The sequence below is a fragment of the Glycine max genome, chromosome 1, assembly GCF_000004515.6.
Source record: "Glycine max cultivar Williams 82 chromosome 1, Glycine_max_v4.0, whole genome shotgun sequence".
Lineage (NCBI taxonomy): Eukaryota > Viridiplantae > Streptophyta > Magnoliopsida > Fabales > Fabaceae > Glycine > Glycine max.
In genome coordinates, this window is record NC_016088.4 from 3,227,353 (window position 1) to 3,242,345 (window position 14,993).

The 14,993-nt window shown below is 31.2% G+C and overlaps 1 protein-coding gene across 1 annotated transcript; it reads left to right on the plus strand.

The window, feature by feature from the left end:
• Window positions 1–9,738: 9,738 nt before the first annotated feature.
• Window positions 9,739–13,033, plus strand: LOC100776642 (polygalacturonase 1 beta-like protein 3). Its single transcript, XM_003517695.5, has 3 exons — window positions 9,739–9,873; window positions 10,338–10,711; window positions 10,819–13,033. Exons 2-3 carry the CDS (start codon window positions 10,658–10,660, stop codon window positions 12,652–12,654), a joined length of 1,890 nt encoding a protein of 629 aa, XP_003517743.1. The 5' UTR covers window positions 9,739–9,873; window positions 10,338–10,657; the 3' UTR covers window positions 12,655–13,033.
• The last annotated feature ends 1,960 nt before the right edge of the window (window positions 13,034–14,993 follow it).

Sequence of the window (14,993 nt, forward strand, 5' to 3'; positions counted from 1 at the left end):
ATCATCATCACCAACAGATCAGCAGCATTTATTTCCCATATCTAAATCAGAAAATCTATTTAGCTTTTCATGTGCGGCACTACTGAAACTCATTGATGGATTCCATGTAGGGAAGTTGATGATAGTGCCATTTCTGTCGTCATGGTGACATATTAAAATCTTAAAGGATAATCATAATACTGAACATGAAAGAGAAAACTTACCTCTTTGGAAACATGAACTTGGCCTTACAAATTGTAGATTTCACTATATTTATTTGTTAACAAAGATTAAGATCCTTGACTGGTGCTTTGACATAATTCGTCTACTCAGAATTCCAAGAGAGGCATGCTTTTGGATGCGTTGTTACACTAATGATGAAAACTTTGCTGGAAAATTAAAGTTAAGACTGACTTGCATATTAATAAGTATAATAAAATAAATTAAAGTTTAGCTGACAAAGTTCTTAGTTCTCAAAATTAATATTATAAAAAAGGTGAAATTTCTATGAAAAGAAGAGATAGGCTCCTGGTTTCATTTTCTTTGTAAACAAACATATTAAAAGTCACCCATCATCTACAACCATTCTGATTTCAACAGAGGTCTTTACTCCTTCCAGTTACAGAAAAAAGAATGGGACAGAACTAAAGACTTATGTTCTGCTATTAAAGCTAAAGAAGGGAGAGGCATCAAGGAGAGAAAGGGAAAGCACAAATTTTATAAACAAGCATAGAAAATTTATTAATGTACTTTCACTTCTTTCTATGGGTTTTGTTCTTTAAGGGTGGGTTTGTTTTTTAAGAAAGAAATAATATTGGAAAAAATTTGTAATTTTTTTATGAGATCTATATCTTTTACATTTATTTTAATTCAAAAAAAAATCTTCAATTTATTTACATCCTCTAAATCAAAAACACTCTTATAGCTATGGTTCTGCCAATCTATTCAAACAATTAATTCAATTTAATTGAACCTAACTGACACTCTCAAAAGCTGACCTAACCAAATTTGTGTAATCTTTTATACGGTTTTACCTCAAGGACAATGATTATAGAATTAAATAATTTTTTTACTAAAATATTTTTACATCAAATATTTACAAGAGAAAAAGAAATAATCAAAAAGATCAAATGAACCGATTTTTTCGTAAAGTAAAATTAATTTATGAAGTTAGGAGAGATTAAATCAATAATTTAAAAAAAAAATTAAAATTCAGAAATTAATTTTAATTTTTGAAAATCATTTGAATTATTTTAATTTTATAATGAATTATAATTTTCTATAAGTACTTATTTAAAAGTTTAATAAGATACCGATTAAATAATTAAATATTTATAATAAAAAAAATAAACCGTATCAAGTTAATCAATTTTTTCTATAAATTAAAATTAATTTATACACATTAATTTATGAACTTGCAGAGAGTTTAAATAAATTAAATTTAAAAAAATTAGGATGCATAAGTTAATTTTAATTTATAAAAAAAGTTTGACTTATTTTTATTTTTAATTAATTATATTTTTTTCTGTAAATACTTATTTAAAATTTTTAATTAAAATGGTCCTTAGTAACATTAAACGTTATAATAAAACTTTAATTTTCATACGTTTTTAACATAGAGAATTCTAAACAGTCAACTATTATTATTATTATTATTATTATTTCCTAAATATTATAATAGTTTTGCTTAAACTGAAGGGATATTAAGATGATGAAATTCAAAACACTTTCTTAACATACATTATTTTACGGAGCTTGACTTAATTCAAACTCAAGGGAGTCAATGTTCCTAGAAATATATATAGTCCCCCATCAACAGTTAGGTTTTTTTTTTTTTTTTCTTTTTGTCCCGATTAAATAACTAACCGATGAGGGAGGAATAGTCATGCATAAACAATGCAAGTACTTTTTCTCACTCTTATGCAAAATCCATGTGCCATTCATCAAATGGTTAAAAGATTGAAGACTTTGACCCCTTTAATTATTGTGGTAAAGAAGAGTGTTTTATTGTTTTACATTGAGAATTTTGTGAACTTGGAGGATAAGTCAAGAGAATAAGGTAACAAACATTTGGCAAGTTGTGCACAAAATTTAAAGAGCTTGTCTATTGTTTGAACACGCAACAAGTATATATGCATGCTGTCTCATCTCCCAAATGATGAAGTTTTATTGTGTCATTTTCCCCTTATTCTTTTCCTTTCTGTTTTCCACATAATATTGTTATTTAGTAGTAGTATTGACTATGAGTTTTAATTGGGTCCATCTTCACATGTGTCCTAAATACCGCGTACCTTATATATCAAACAAAAGCTTTTACAATGATCATCTTTCCTTTTTGTGCCATCAGCTCCTTTGTCGTTCCACATGTGTGTTTCATTACCTTTCAGCTACTATTGGGAAATTCCATTCTCAAGAATCTGTGGCTAATTCTTCTTTCTTATTAGTATTATATTTTTGGTTAACTGCTATATGTATGTTTTATATTTTAAAATTTATAATCGAGTCACGCGCATGGTAGCTCAAAAAAAATATAATTGAGTTGCAAAATCCTGTTTTTATTGAAAGATAGATAAATAGAGAGATAGAAATAAAATTATCATAACATTGATATTTTGTATAAAGTTTTAATTTTCATTATATGGGAATTAAGAAGATGAAATGATGTGATTAACGAATAATAAATTGGCTTAACTTGATTTCATTCTTTTTTTAAAGGAACTTGATTTTATTCTAAACCTCGAAATTGAGATTTTTTTAAAAAGAAAAAGAAAGATAATATAAGAAATAATGGATAAAATTTACATTTTTAAAAAACAGTAAATATCATCAAATTTCATTCCATTGCATATTACTTTAAATATTTTAAACATGGCAATTACCATTATTTAATTCAAATTCATTTTATTTTCTATTTCTTTTAGTTAGTTAATTCATGAATTTATTTTTTTATTCATATATATATATATATATATATATATATATATATATAATACTTACATAGTATTCAATGTAAAGCTTAAATCAAATAACCTGACAATGTCTCTTTCTTTATTTGTTTATTTAGTTACAGCCTTATGTTCATGGGATTTTAAACGTATATAAGTTTTTTATGTTTTGTCTTTTGAGGGTGTAAAGAAGCGTTAATCCATTACCACCTATGTTTGTGGATTGTATATGAATAATTAGTTAATTAATCCATTATTATCACCTATGTTTTGACTTGAAAAATTGTTTTTTAAATAAACCTTAAATATATTTTTAATCATTTAAAGTTGATTTATATTTTTTTATCCTTCAAATTCATCCAATATTCTTTTTAGTCTTTTTATACGGCACGAGCAAACACATGAAATAAAAATTTTACAATTTGTGACAATTTTTCACCACTAAAATTTAATTTTTTATTTTACATTTTAAAGTATATTTCTAATGGTTAAAAGTTATAATAATTAAGTCATAAACAAAATTTAAGACCTATTAATTACTTTAAAAATGACTTTAATTTTTCTTATTGACTTGATTTTGACAATTTCAAACCAAAAAAAAAATTATACTTTAAAATTTAAAATATAAAATAAAAAAATTAAATTATAATGGTAAAAAATATCAAAAATTATAAATTTTTTATTTCATTGGCTCAAACTTTATAGAAAGACAAAAAAAAATTGCATATTACAGAAGACTAAAAAAAACTACTTCAAACTTAAAGAACAAAAAAAAAATACTTAAACAAGGGACTAAAAATATATTTAATTTTTTAAATAATAAGTAATCCCATTTTCTATAAGAAACTATTATAAAAACTCATTTATTTTCTATAGCATTTATAAATTACTTAACTTTAAGAACGAGCATAAACAACTGTATTAGAGTTTGCTGTTAAAGTAAGGAATTTTGGTTAGGATAAAATAAGAAAATTTGGTGCACATGCATTTACTCTTGGTTATTCATTCCCTCCAATCTCTAACAAGCACTGTCACAGAATCACAAGACGCAGTTTATTCATGCATTCATTGGTTAATTCTATTTTTTTAATAGCTTGAAATGTTAAGAAAAAACAAAGACATCAACTTAGGGTTAAATAACATAATTATAATAGAAATATCATTCTAACTAAAATATCTAAAATTTATTATATTTTTCATATTACAAAATATGTTATAATAAAAATAATAAATATTAAAAAATAAAAAATATTAAATTATATTTTTAAAATTTTAATAAATAATATTGATCGGACAGAAAAGAAAAAATAACTCATTAAGTGATAGAATAAAAATCTTCATATATATGTAATTTATCATTTTTATTTTTTAACCATATTTTATTTTTTTTATCTCTTTTTATCCATCTTAGGTTATACATTATTACAACATAAGTCATCCACTTGTCCCATAACCCAGTGAACATGTGCAGAGTTTAGACTGCTCCATTTTAACAAATATAAAATACCTATAATTTTAATCTCTAATGACGGTTTGAATAAGGGGAAAAAACAAATCAGCGTAATAAATTATAATTTTTGGTGTAGCATTTGATGAGGATGAAACTTTGGTCACAATCGTAAGTGACATAATTCAAACAAAGCATATCTCCAAGTAATTGACCCAAGACGTCCTTAACCACAAATGCAAACAAGTAAATTCCATAAACTAACCTTTTCCCGTTGCATCAATTGCAAATTGTGCCATTTTCACGAGCCTTTAATTTGTCACTGTCCTTCACGATGACGCTGATGCAAACACCAAAGATGGATCACGAAAAGCTTGCAATTACAAAACAAAATCATTAGCGGCTAAACGCGTTCAATTTTATATTTTATAATCAAAATTATGTCTCACCAATAACCCAGTGCCGCGTGTTACCATCAGCTCCATCACTTTTCTGTTTCTGTCTTTTTCTCCTAATCCCATTTCACTAAATGGGCTATGATAATTCACAAACGTGCTATTTTGGTCTTCTATCAATTTTTTAGGACGAGAAAAAGGGTTAAATAGGAATAGGGAATAAAAAAATTTATATTATCTTTTAATTATAATCCAAAATATAGAATATATTTATTGATTTTTATTATAATTATTTTAAAAATCATATTAATAATAAATTATGATTAGATGATATCACAAGAACATGTTTTACAAATTATTGGATATTGTCCGAGAGTGTGAGATCAACATTTTGATAATATTGCATGCTCGTGTTGTTTTTCTATTGTTACCGAACCATTCTCTTTATTATTTTCTCACTTTTGGCTAAGCAATACTCAAGATGGGTAGATTGGGATCGTCTAATGATTGAAATGAAAGTCACCGTATAATTAAATTTCAAGTTTGAAACCATAGTCTTTGAGATTGAGACTACTATTTAAGGGGAAAAAATACATTTTTATAAATTACATTAATTCATCTCGCGAGTATTTAACAAACTATGACTCCAAGAATTAAAAAAAAGGTAAAGGTATTGCTATTTTTGTTGGAGTGATCAAATAAATAAAATATCATTAAAGAAGATTTATTTATCATTCATTATTATAAAATATTACGTGTCAGACAATAGTCAGAAGTCTAATAATCATTTAATACGTAAATTCACATGTAAGACAATTTTATAGGAAAAGTGTTGATTTAAAAAAGTAAATCAAACTTCAGAAATTTATCGATACCTACACACGAGTTTCACAAATTGAAACATGTTTGCTTAATTTGAAAAAAAAAAATTGGTTGTATTGTCATTTAAAAAATGTTTGCAAACCACACTATAATGCATGTATATTTTTTAAAAAATAAATTCCATCTCATAAACTAAGAGAGAGAGTTCCTCTGAAAAAAACTGAGAGTTGATCCTTATATCAAGTAGAAAAGTTATGTATTATACTACTCGCCGATTAAGTTTTTTTTAATATAGATTTATTTATTGCGTTATAATTTTTTTTGCTGTAAAACACATATTTTATATACAATAAGTAATTTAAACTAGGTTGTAAAATTGAGTGATTTTTAATAAAGATTTTTCATAATTTTATTTTACATAAATAAAAATATTACATATAAAATAAAGAAATCTAAACTATTTGGAGGGCATGCCTGTAGGACCTTAAGTAGCTCTTGATAATTAGTGTATAATTACATTTGACATAACAATTTTTTTTTGTTTAGTTTGACCTCAATTAGTTAGAAATAGTGTTTTATAGAATTTTAGGCTTGTAAATAAACTTTTAAGCCTTCTCTTCTAGCTTTTATCATATTTTGTTAACACCGAGAGAAAAAAGAGAACTGTTACAGTAAAAAAGACTTTTTCACTAAGATATGTTCATCCGGCAAGAGAGATAAACTGAGGAGGACATGTGGCAACTCAGGAATGAAGGAAGAAAGTCCAAATCATCTTCACAACTCATCTAGGGAGCTTTTCGAATGAAGTAATTAATTGCGGCTTTTGAAATTCAAAAGAACTTGTCCAATGAGTGCAGCTCGACCAACAAGCATAACAAACTGAAGAAGGACTTTTGAATTTTGTGAAGAATTCACTAAACAAGTATTGTGTTCTCTAAAATAACAAGACAAAAGTCTTGGGCCCACTATAAAAGGGACATTCCCTTAGGATCAACTTAGGGCATAGTGAGGAGTGAAAACACAGAGTATTCTAGTTTTCTTCCTTGTTCTTCACTATTTTCTCCCCTTCTACTCTTGTATTTCTTCATCTTGTAAGGCCTCTCATGATAATGAGAGACTAAATCATCCATTGTGGTGGCTTAGTGTACTAAACACTCTGATGTAATTATCTTTGTTATTCATTTAATATTATTTTAAGTGTCATTGCTTACTTTCTTTTATTATTGTCTTATTATGGTTTGATCACCCATATGCATGTTTATATAGCGTGAGAGTCATTGGAAAATACTATCACTACTAAGAACTGAAAGTAGTTTCTAATGAACTCGTGTATAGAGATAGAATGATGTTTATTAGCATTGTTTTAATCCTTATTTTGTTCCAAGTCACTTGGCTTGACTTGCTAAAGGATTAGGAGTTAAACTAAGTGATTTAGGCCCTTCTACTAAAGGAATCTTGATTAGGATATTTTTGTGGATTAGAGTAACACTTGAATAAGCATCGAGTAGTAAAAAATCATTAATATTACATCAAGAGTGATTTAGTAAGACCAAGCACCCAACAACTTCATATATTCTACACTTCCCTTATTTTTTTGCCTTCTAAGTATTTGTATTTTTGCTTTTGCAGTTGTGTCCTATTTTGACTTATTATTTAATGCTTGTTGATTTTGTGATACTTTTAATTTATGCACTTTAGTTTCAAAAACCAATTAATTATTTATTTTCATTGCTTAGAATTTGATTTACATAATGTTATTTTGTATAAACAAAGTCTTTGTGGACATGTTACTTGGTCTTAGTGTGTTTTTACTACTTACGTGATTTAGTTCATTTACCAATCATTCATCAGCTCCACCCATGAAAATATTGATTCATAATTTATTGGTTAAATGTGGTTGAATTGAGTTTAAGTAGTGATAATAAATTTTTTTTTAATATTATACAATATATTAAGTCTCGGACTAATATAAAAAATAAACATATACTTTTAAATTAGTAAAAAAGATTATATTATATGTTTGCACATATTTTGATTGATTTGGTTGTTTCATGACTATTTTTTATTTTATCAATTGTCTTAATAATTTGAAGTAGTATTTTGACTAGTTCTCAATCTAATTGGTCAATCTAACTAGACTAGTTTAAGTTTTACCACAAAAACATTAAGTATGAAGCTCAAAAAGAACTACTAAATTTGGTTTAGTTTGATGTGTTAATTGGCCCATAACATCTTGGCTATACAGTTATGACTCTATCTGATTTGCTATTATTATTTTGTTTTAAAATTCAAATAAATTTAGACAAAAAAAGTAGGTCTTATGAGTCAAGTTAGACTAATAAATATGTAATTCACAAATAAATTGAATCAAGTTGGATCGGGCGGATCAATTTAACACCTTTCTTATTAGGGAGTTGATATTGGTCCCAATCCATTTTATTATTTCCCCCTACCTTACAAAATGATTTTTCTGCCTCTAATTTCAAAATACCCCACCCCTCCCTCTTCCCCCTTCCTTCTTGGCACCCATCTCCATTCTCTTTCTCTTCAACTCCCCCAACCCTCTCGCCTTGACCCAATCTTTTCACTTTTGACTGCTATCACCCAACCCTTTTCTCCTCCTTCATTTTGTTTTCATCTCGCCATTACATTTTGGTAACCTTTTTTTTTCCAGTGATTATATGGTAACAGAATCATGATTTCATTGTAGACATAACTACAATGAAATCACAATTCTGTTTTTTTCAAAACAAAAATCAAACACAAATGAAAATATATTTTTGTTGTGCTATTCGTCCAAATATAGAATGAAATCATATTTCTGTTGTGCATTTTTTTTTTTAAAAAATACGCAATGAAAATATGATTGTATTGTGCATCTAGACAAAGAACATAACAAAATCGTATTTCTATTTTCTTTTATGATTTTTATTAATTATAAATGCGAGTTAGCTTTTTTCTTAAAGTAATCAAATTAATTGTGATATAATTTATCAATTTTAATAGTACTCAATATTTTTTAATTAAAATTAAAATTAGATATAAATTATCATTTATAAAGGTAATCAAATTAATTATTATAATGATTACCTTTATTAATAATAATCAAATCAATTCATTATAATAATTTGATTATAATTGAAAAAAGTAATTTATGTCACTATTAATTTAAATTTAAATAAAAAGTAATTTATGTAACAATTAATTTGATTACGGTTAAAAAAACTAACATGTGTTGTCATTAATATAATTTGTATAAAAAATTAATTCAAGTAAAAAAGTACTTATTTCTATAATTAATTTTTTTAAAAAAATACCTAACGAAAACATCTTTTCATGATATAAAAAAGGAATGTGAAAAATTATACCAGAGAAATAATTTCATTAATAAAATACATAGTAAAATCATATTTTTGTTATTATGTAATTTTTCATATCTTTTTTTACACATTAAAAATATGATTCTATTATATATTTTACTAACAAAATTATGTTTCCATAAAAAAATATTTATGAAAAAAAAATGAAAGTTACTCGATAGGGACCAATAGCAATTGGGTGACGCTCAATGACAACTTTCTTATTACTAATCCTGTAAAGTCATCGCTAATAGGTACTTTCTAATATACTCCAATCATTTATACCTACTTCATTCTTTGACTTTTTTAATTATTTTTTTTCCTGAAATTAATAAGTACCAATCAAAATGTTTGATGAAAATAGAAAATACAATATTATACCTTTTTTAACATAATATTATACCTTAAAACAAGAGAATGTATTTCTGTTTATAAATTGCCATTATAACAACGTTTAATAGTACTATATTTACTTATAATTGCATCAGAGGCCATTAAGTTCTCTGTTGCTGGCTCACAGTTGACATTGTGCTTATGTGCTGATGTGTCCACACTATCTATCTACCTTCTTACCTCTTGTTTTTTAGATACTCTCTTCTCTTCTTTCCTTTTTAATACTTCATGTATTAAATTCAGGAACATTTTCAGTGATGGCTAGAAAAAGAGAGTTAACCCAAATCCCTAATTTTTCTTACCGCGTGCCCTGCATTAGAATTAGAATTACAATGCACGTCCTTTGTTTTTTCAAGGGCTATAAATACGCCCCTATCCCCATGTGTATAGTTCATGCAAATTCTCCAGCAATCTAAGTGCATCCTCCATCTTCCATACCCCCAAAAAATTCACTCCTACACTAAATTTTTTCCCCCCATCTCACTCCATTATCGCTATTGACTTATTATTGTACTTGTTTCTATTACTATGTGGTATCTGCATTACTCTCTGACTAGTTAGTTCACTTAATTTTGTTTTTACACACCATTTGTACCCGTTCGCCCTCTCTCCCCAGTTCATGCATTATAATCAAATTAAATAATCATTAATTTAGTTTCAACAACAAATTAGTAATAATACAGAACTCTTCTTCTATACTCATATATAAAAATAAAAATAACTATTTTTATATAGTTTAAGAAAGTGAATTGAAATCATTTAATTTTATAAATTTTAAATAAAAAATAAAATTATTTCTAAAATATCATTCTTTGGAACATCAAGAATATATAAAGTCTTTAAAAATAAAATTAGAATTAAATGAATGATATTAGTTAGATACGCTTCTATTTAAATTCAAGATCCAAGTAAACTTTTTTTGCTTTTATATACATGAGTAGAAATTACTAAGTATATAGTAGTGTATTTTTTGAATTTTTGTGAATGTACATTGCAGGAAGAAGCTCTCAGCATTCACACATGGGAGCATGGAACATTGAAGGCCCAATCTAAAGTCACATTCTTTCTTACACTTCCACATAACACACCCACTCCTCTACTCCTCTCCCTCTCTCACTCTCACTCTCACTCCACATAATATAAATTTCTGGTTACAACTCAACAAGTCCACAAACATTTTCCAATCTCAAATCTCTCATACTTCTTACGCCACATACACCCTTCTCTTCATTTCTCACTCTCCGGAACATTTTTTTTTTTAAAAAAGAAAAGGGGAAAATAGAAAGAAAAGAAAAAGGGAGAAGGAGTGAGAATAACATGAACAAACAACTCACGCTGCTCTGTCTCTTTATCCTCTTCTCATTTCTCAGTGTAAGCACAGCTTTTCCTCACTGTCACTGTTCCAAGTCTCGATTTTTCCAATTGTTTTATTCCTCCCATTGCCAGTTCTGAAATGGGTGTGTGTTCATTCAATGCAGGTGGGTTTCGCCGGCGCCGGAGACGCGGCGGAGAAAAACCCTTTCACCCCAAAAGCCTTCGCCATTCGTTATTGGGACAAAGAGATCCGCAGCGGGTTGGCGAAGCCACAGTTTCTTCTGTCTAAGGCGTCGCCGCTAAACGCGGCGGAGGCGGCGGCGTTTGTGAAGCTTGCCTCCGGCAACGCGCTCTCCACGCGGCTGCCGGAATTCTGCGCCGCCGCGAAGCTCCTCTGCTTCCCGGAGGTGGGGTCCAGCCTCGAGAAGCACGACAAAGACGCAAACTTTGCAGTGTACAGAGACAAGAACTTCACCAACTATGGAACGGGTCGACCCGGTGGGCTCGACTCGTTCAAAAACTACTCCGAGGGAGAGAATATTCCAGTGAACGATTTCCGGCGATACAGCCGTGACTCCGCCGGCCACAAGGACGGGTTTTTAAGCTACGGCACGAGCGGCAACGTCGTGCAGCAGAGCTTCCACACCTACGCCGCCGGAGCCACCGGCGGTGCCGGCGAGTTCAAGCGCTACGCCGACGAAACCAACGTTCCCAACCTTGGTTTCACCTCCTACTCCGACAACGCCAACGGCAGAACCCAATCCTTCACTTCCTACTCCGAAAACGGCAATGCCGGCGAGCAGACATTCACCTCGTACGGCAAAAACGGCAACGGCCCGACCAACGTGTTCACCTCGTATGGAACAGAGTCCAACGTTGTCGGGTCAGGGTTCTCCAACTACGTCGAGACCGCCAACGCCGCCAACGACACCTTCAAGGGATACGGCGTCGACATGAACAACCCCACCAACACGTTCTCCAACTACGCCGGCGGCGGCAACGGCGCCGTCGAGAGATTCTCCAGCTACCGCGATAAGGCCAACGTCGGAGCCGACTCCTTCACCTCGTACGCCAAGTCCGCCAACGCCGCCGACATCGGATTCTCCAACTACGGCAAGTCCTTCAACGAGGGAACCGACACGTTCACCTCGTACGCCAAATCCTCGGACGGCGAAACAAAAGTAGGTTTCACTTCCTACGGCGTAAACAACACCTTCAAGGATTACGAGAAAAAGGGTACCACTGTTTCCTTCGCCAGATACACCAACATTAGCACAACTCTCTCAGCTTCAGCTTCAGCTTCATCACTCAGTGGCAGCTTCGTAAATAAATGGGTGGAGCCGGGTAAATTTTTTCGTGAAAAGATGTTGAAGGAAGGGACGGTGATGCCGATGCCTGACATAAAAGATAAATTGCCAGAAAGGTCGTTTTTGCCCCGGAGTATTCTATCGAAATTACCGTTTTCGGTTTCGAAAATTGATGAGTTGAAGCAAGTTTTCAAGGCTTCGGATAACGGTTCCATGGAGAAGATGATGCGTGATTCCTTGGCGGAGTGCGAGCGTGCACCGAGCCGCGGCGAGACAAAACGCTGCGTTGGGTCGCTCGAGGACATGATCGACTTTGCCACCTCTGTTTTGGGCCGAAACGTCGCCGTTCGGACTACCCAGAACGTGAACGGGTCCAAGAAGAGTGTGGTGGTGGGGCCCGTTAGGGGAATCAACGGTGGTAAAGTCACCCAATCCGTGTCGTGCCACCAGAGCCTGTTCCCTTATCTGCTTTACTACTGCCACGCGGTTCCTAAGGTTCGGGTCTACGAAGCGGATCTTCTCGACCCGAAAACAAAGGTCAAGATTAACCGTGGTGTTGCCATCTGTCACTTGGACACCTCCGATTGGAGCCCGACCCATGGAGCATTCATCTCGTTAGGGTCGGGTCCAGGTCGGATTGAGGTGTGCCACTGGATCTTCGAGAATGACGTGGCGTGGACCATTGTGAAGTGAGAAAAGAGAACATCAGAATAAGGAAGGAAGAAGAGTTACCTCTATAGGAAATTAAAGTTAAATTTTTAAAAAAAAGCACTTCTGTTCTGCTAAGAAAATTTAGCAGTCTCGAGAATTATTTGTTTTTAATTTGAAAATTAAGTAATGTATTTTTATTTTTTTTTGATAGAAAAGTTTAAGTTATGGTTTTTTTTACTAAATTTGGAAGAAGGTATATTAATTTATATGAATATGATGATGATTATTATTATTTACTCATATGATCATTGTAGTTATTATTATCCTGGAGAGATGTGTGTATATGTTAATGCCTTAATGTCTTCCCTAATGATTGGAGGCAATGAATCAAGCTTTTTAATTTGATGCTCTTATCATAAAATGTTAATTGCTTTTTATTAATTTTCACTTGGTGCTATGCTACTGTTGTGATTGGTTTGGTTCAGTTATGGGGGCATTGATTAGAAACCCACAAGAACATTTCATGAAGAGACAAAAAGAGACATGATCCAGATTCTGCATGTTGATAAATTTTAGAAGGGGGAGAACAATTAGAAGGACGCGCAATTGGATTTTCCACATATATACAAAGCCATGTGAACTAAAGGATGAGGTGGTCCTTAAACCACCCAAAACATGCTCTTGTATTGGTCTGGGAGGAGTTCACGGGACAGCTATTGTTGGCCTATGTCCAAATGAGAGTAAAAGAAAAAGTATATTAATAATAATGAGAGTAAGTCCATGATGCACCTTGGCTTCAGGCTCTAAGGTGATCTCAAATTTAGAGTGGAGAAATTGGTGATTTTGTTTTCTTTCAACAAAACGTCTAATCACCTGTTTATTTTTCTTTTTGTCCCCTTTAAAAATAGACCATTCTTATTTAAATTGCTTTTATTAGTTCCAAGGAGGGGCATGCTCTCAATCTCATCGCGTAGATATATGTACGTGTCATAATGTGTGCTGTGAAATTTGAAACTCGTGAACTCTTGTTACAGTAGTATGTTTTTACAGTTATATCAAATAATGAAAGTTTTTAGACAAAATTATTCTTAGTAATGTTCACGGCCTGGACTGAAATATTCGAATAGAATCTTCATTAGTATGTGTATGTATGGATTTAGCTCCTAAGTCAGTGTTGAAGGATAGAAGTTAGAGAGAAATACTTCAAACCCTAATGGATCTATTTATACTACTCTCCTAATTTGATCATCTTGGTGTTTTTATGTTAGATGACATAAGAAATGTCTCATTGGACAAAAATCTTAGCAACATCGTTACAAGCACAATCTAGTAAATATATTTACTATATTCCGCAGAAAATCAATTTTAGTAACAACAACAGAATATTTATTAGACAAAGATGGGCAATGCGAATAATATACTGCATAACCGATTTGGAAAGTGCTTGGTAAAAGTATTCTTTTCGACATTAGGAAAGGGAACTTGGAAGCAAGATCCAATATGCACACATGATGTCAATGATGCTAGAAACAGAGCACTTGAGCATCTCCCTCCAACATGATTACATACTGCACCTGACCAATGGAAGAACTTGCCGATGCTTCGGTAGCAATGGAAGTTTGAAATATTTCATATACCATGCCTTAACGCAATGAATGGCCAGTATCATTCCCAACAGGTCCTTCCTAACACCCTCTTTTGGAAATTGAAGCATGAAAATTAACTATCTAATTACATCAGTTGGTAAGATACTACTTTCTACTGGTACCATTTTAATGATTGATATTAGTAATTGAAAAACAATTCGCATTATAGTGGTACCGAAAATTGTGGAATTATTGAATTCCTAGTACTACATGAGTTGGTAGGATACTATTTTCTCTTATTGATTATAATGTTTGATATTATTATTATTATTATTATTATCACTAAAAAGGGTTCACAATTATAGTGGAACATGTGATACCGAAAATTGTGGAATTATTGAATCCCTTGTATTCTCAACTTCCCCATGTGTTTGGTACTTGATCAAACATGAACATCTAATCTGTATCATCATGGTATTTTGTAACGATACCAGTATACTAAGCTCCCTCCCTCCATCTTTCTACTACATCCTCATGAATAGTCCACAAAAATTTAGGGCAGGGGCCCCTATGTCCCCCCCAAAAAACCCAATGTGAAAAATGAACTTCAAGTGTAAGCATACTGCGGCTATAACATGATAACTCCCTAAGGTGGAACCCTTTTTTCTTTCTTTTTCTTTATTTTGATACATAAATTTAGAAAAGGTAGCTTCCTTTTGTTTTATGTTTTTATTTTTATTTTTTGGTAGCCTGCCTAACTTTGTTTTTGTCTCTGACTGAACTTCTCATATATGC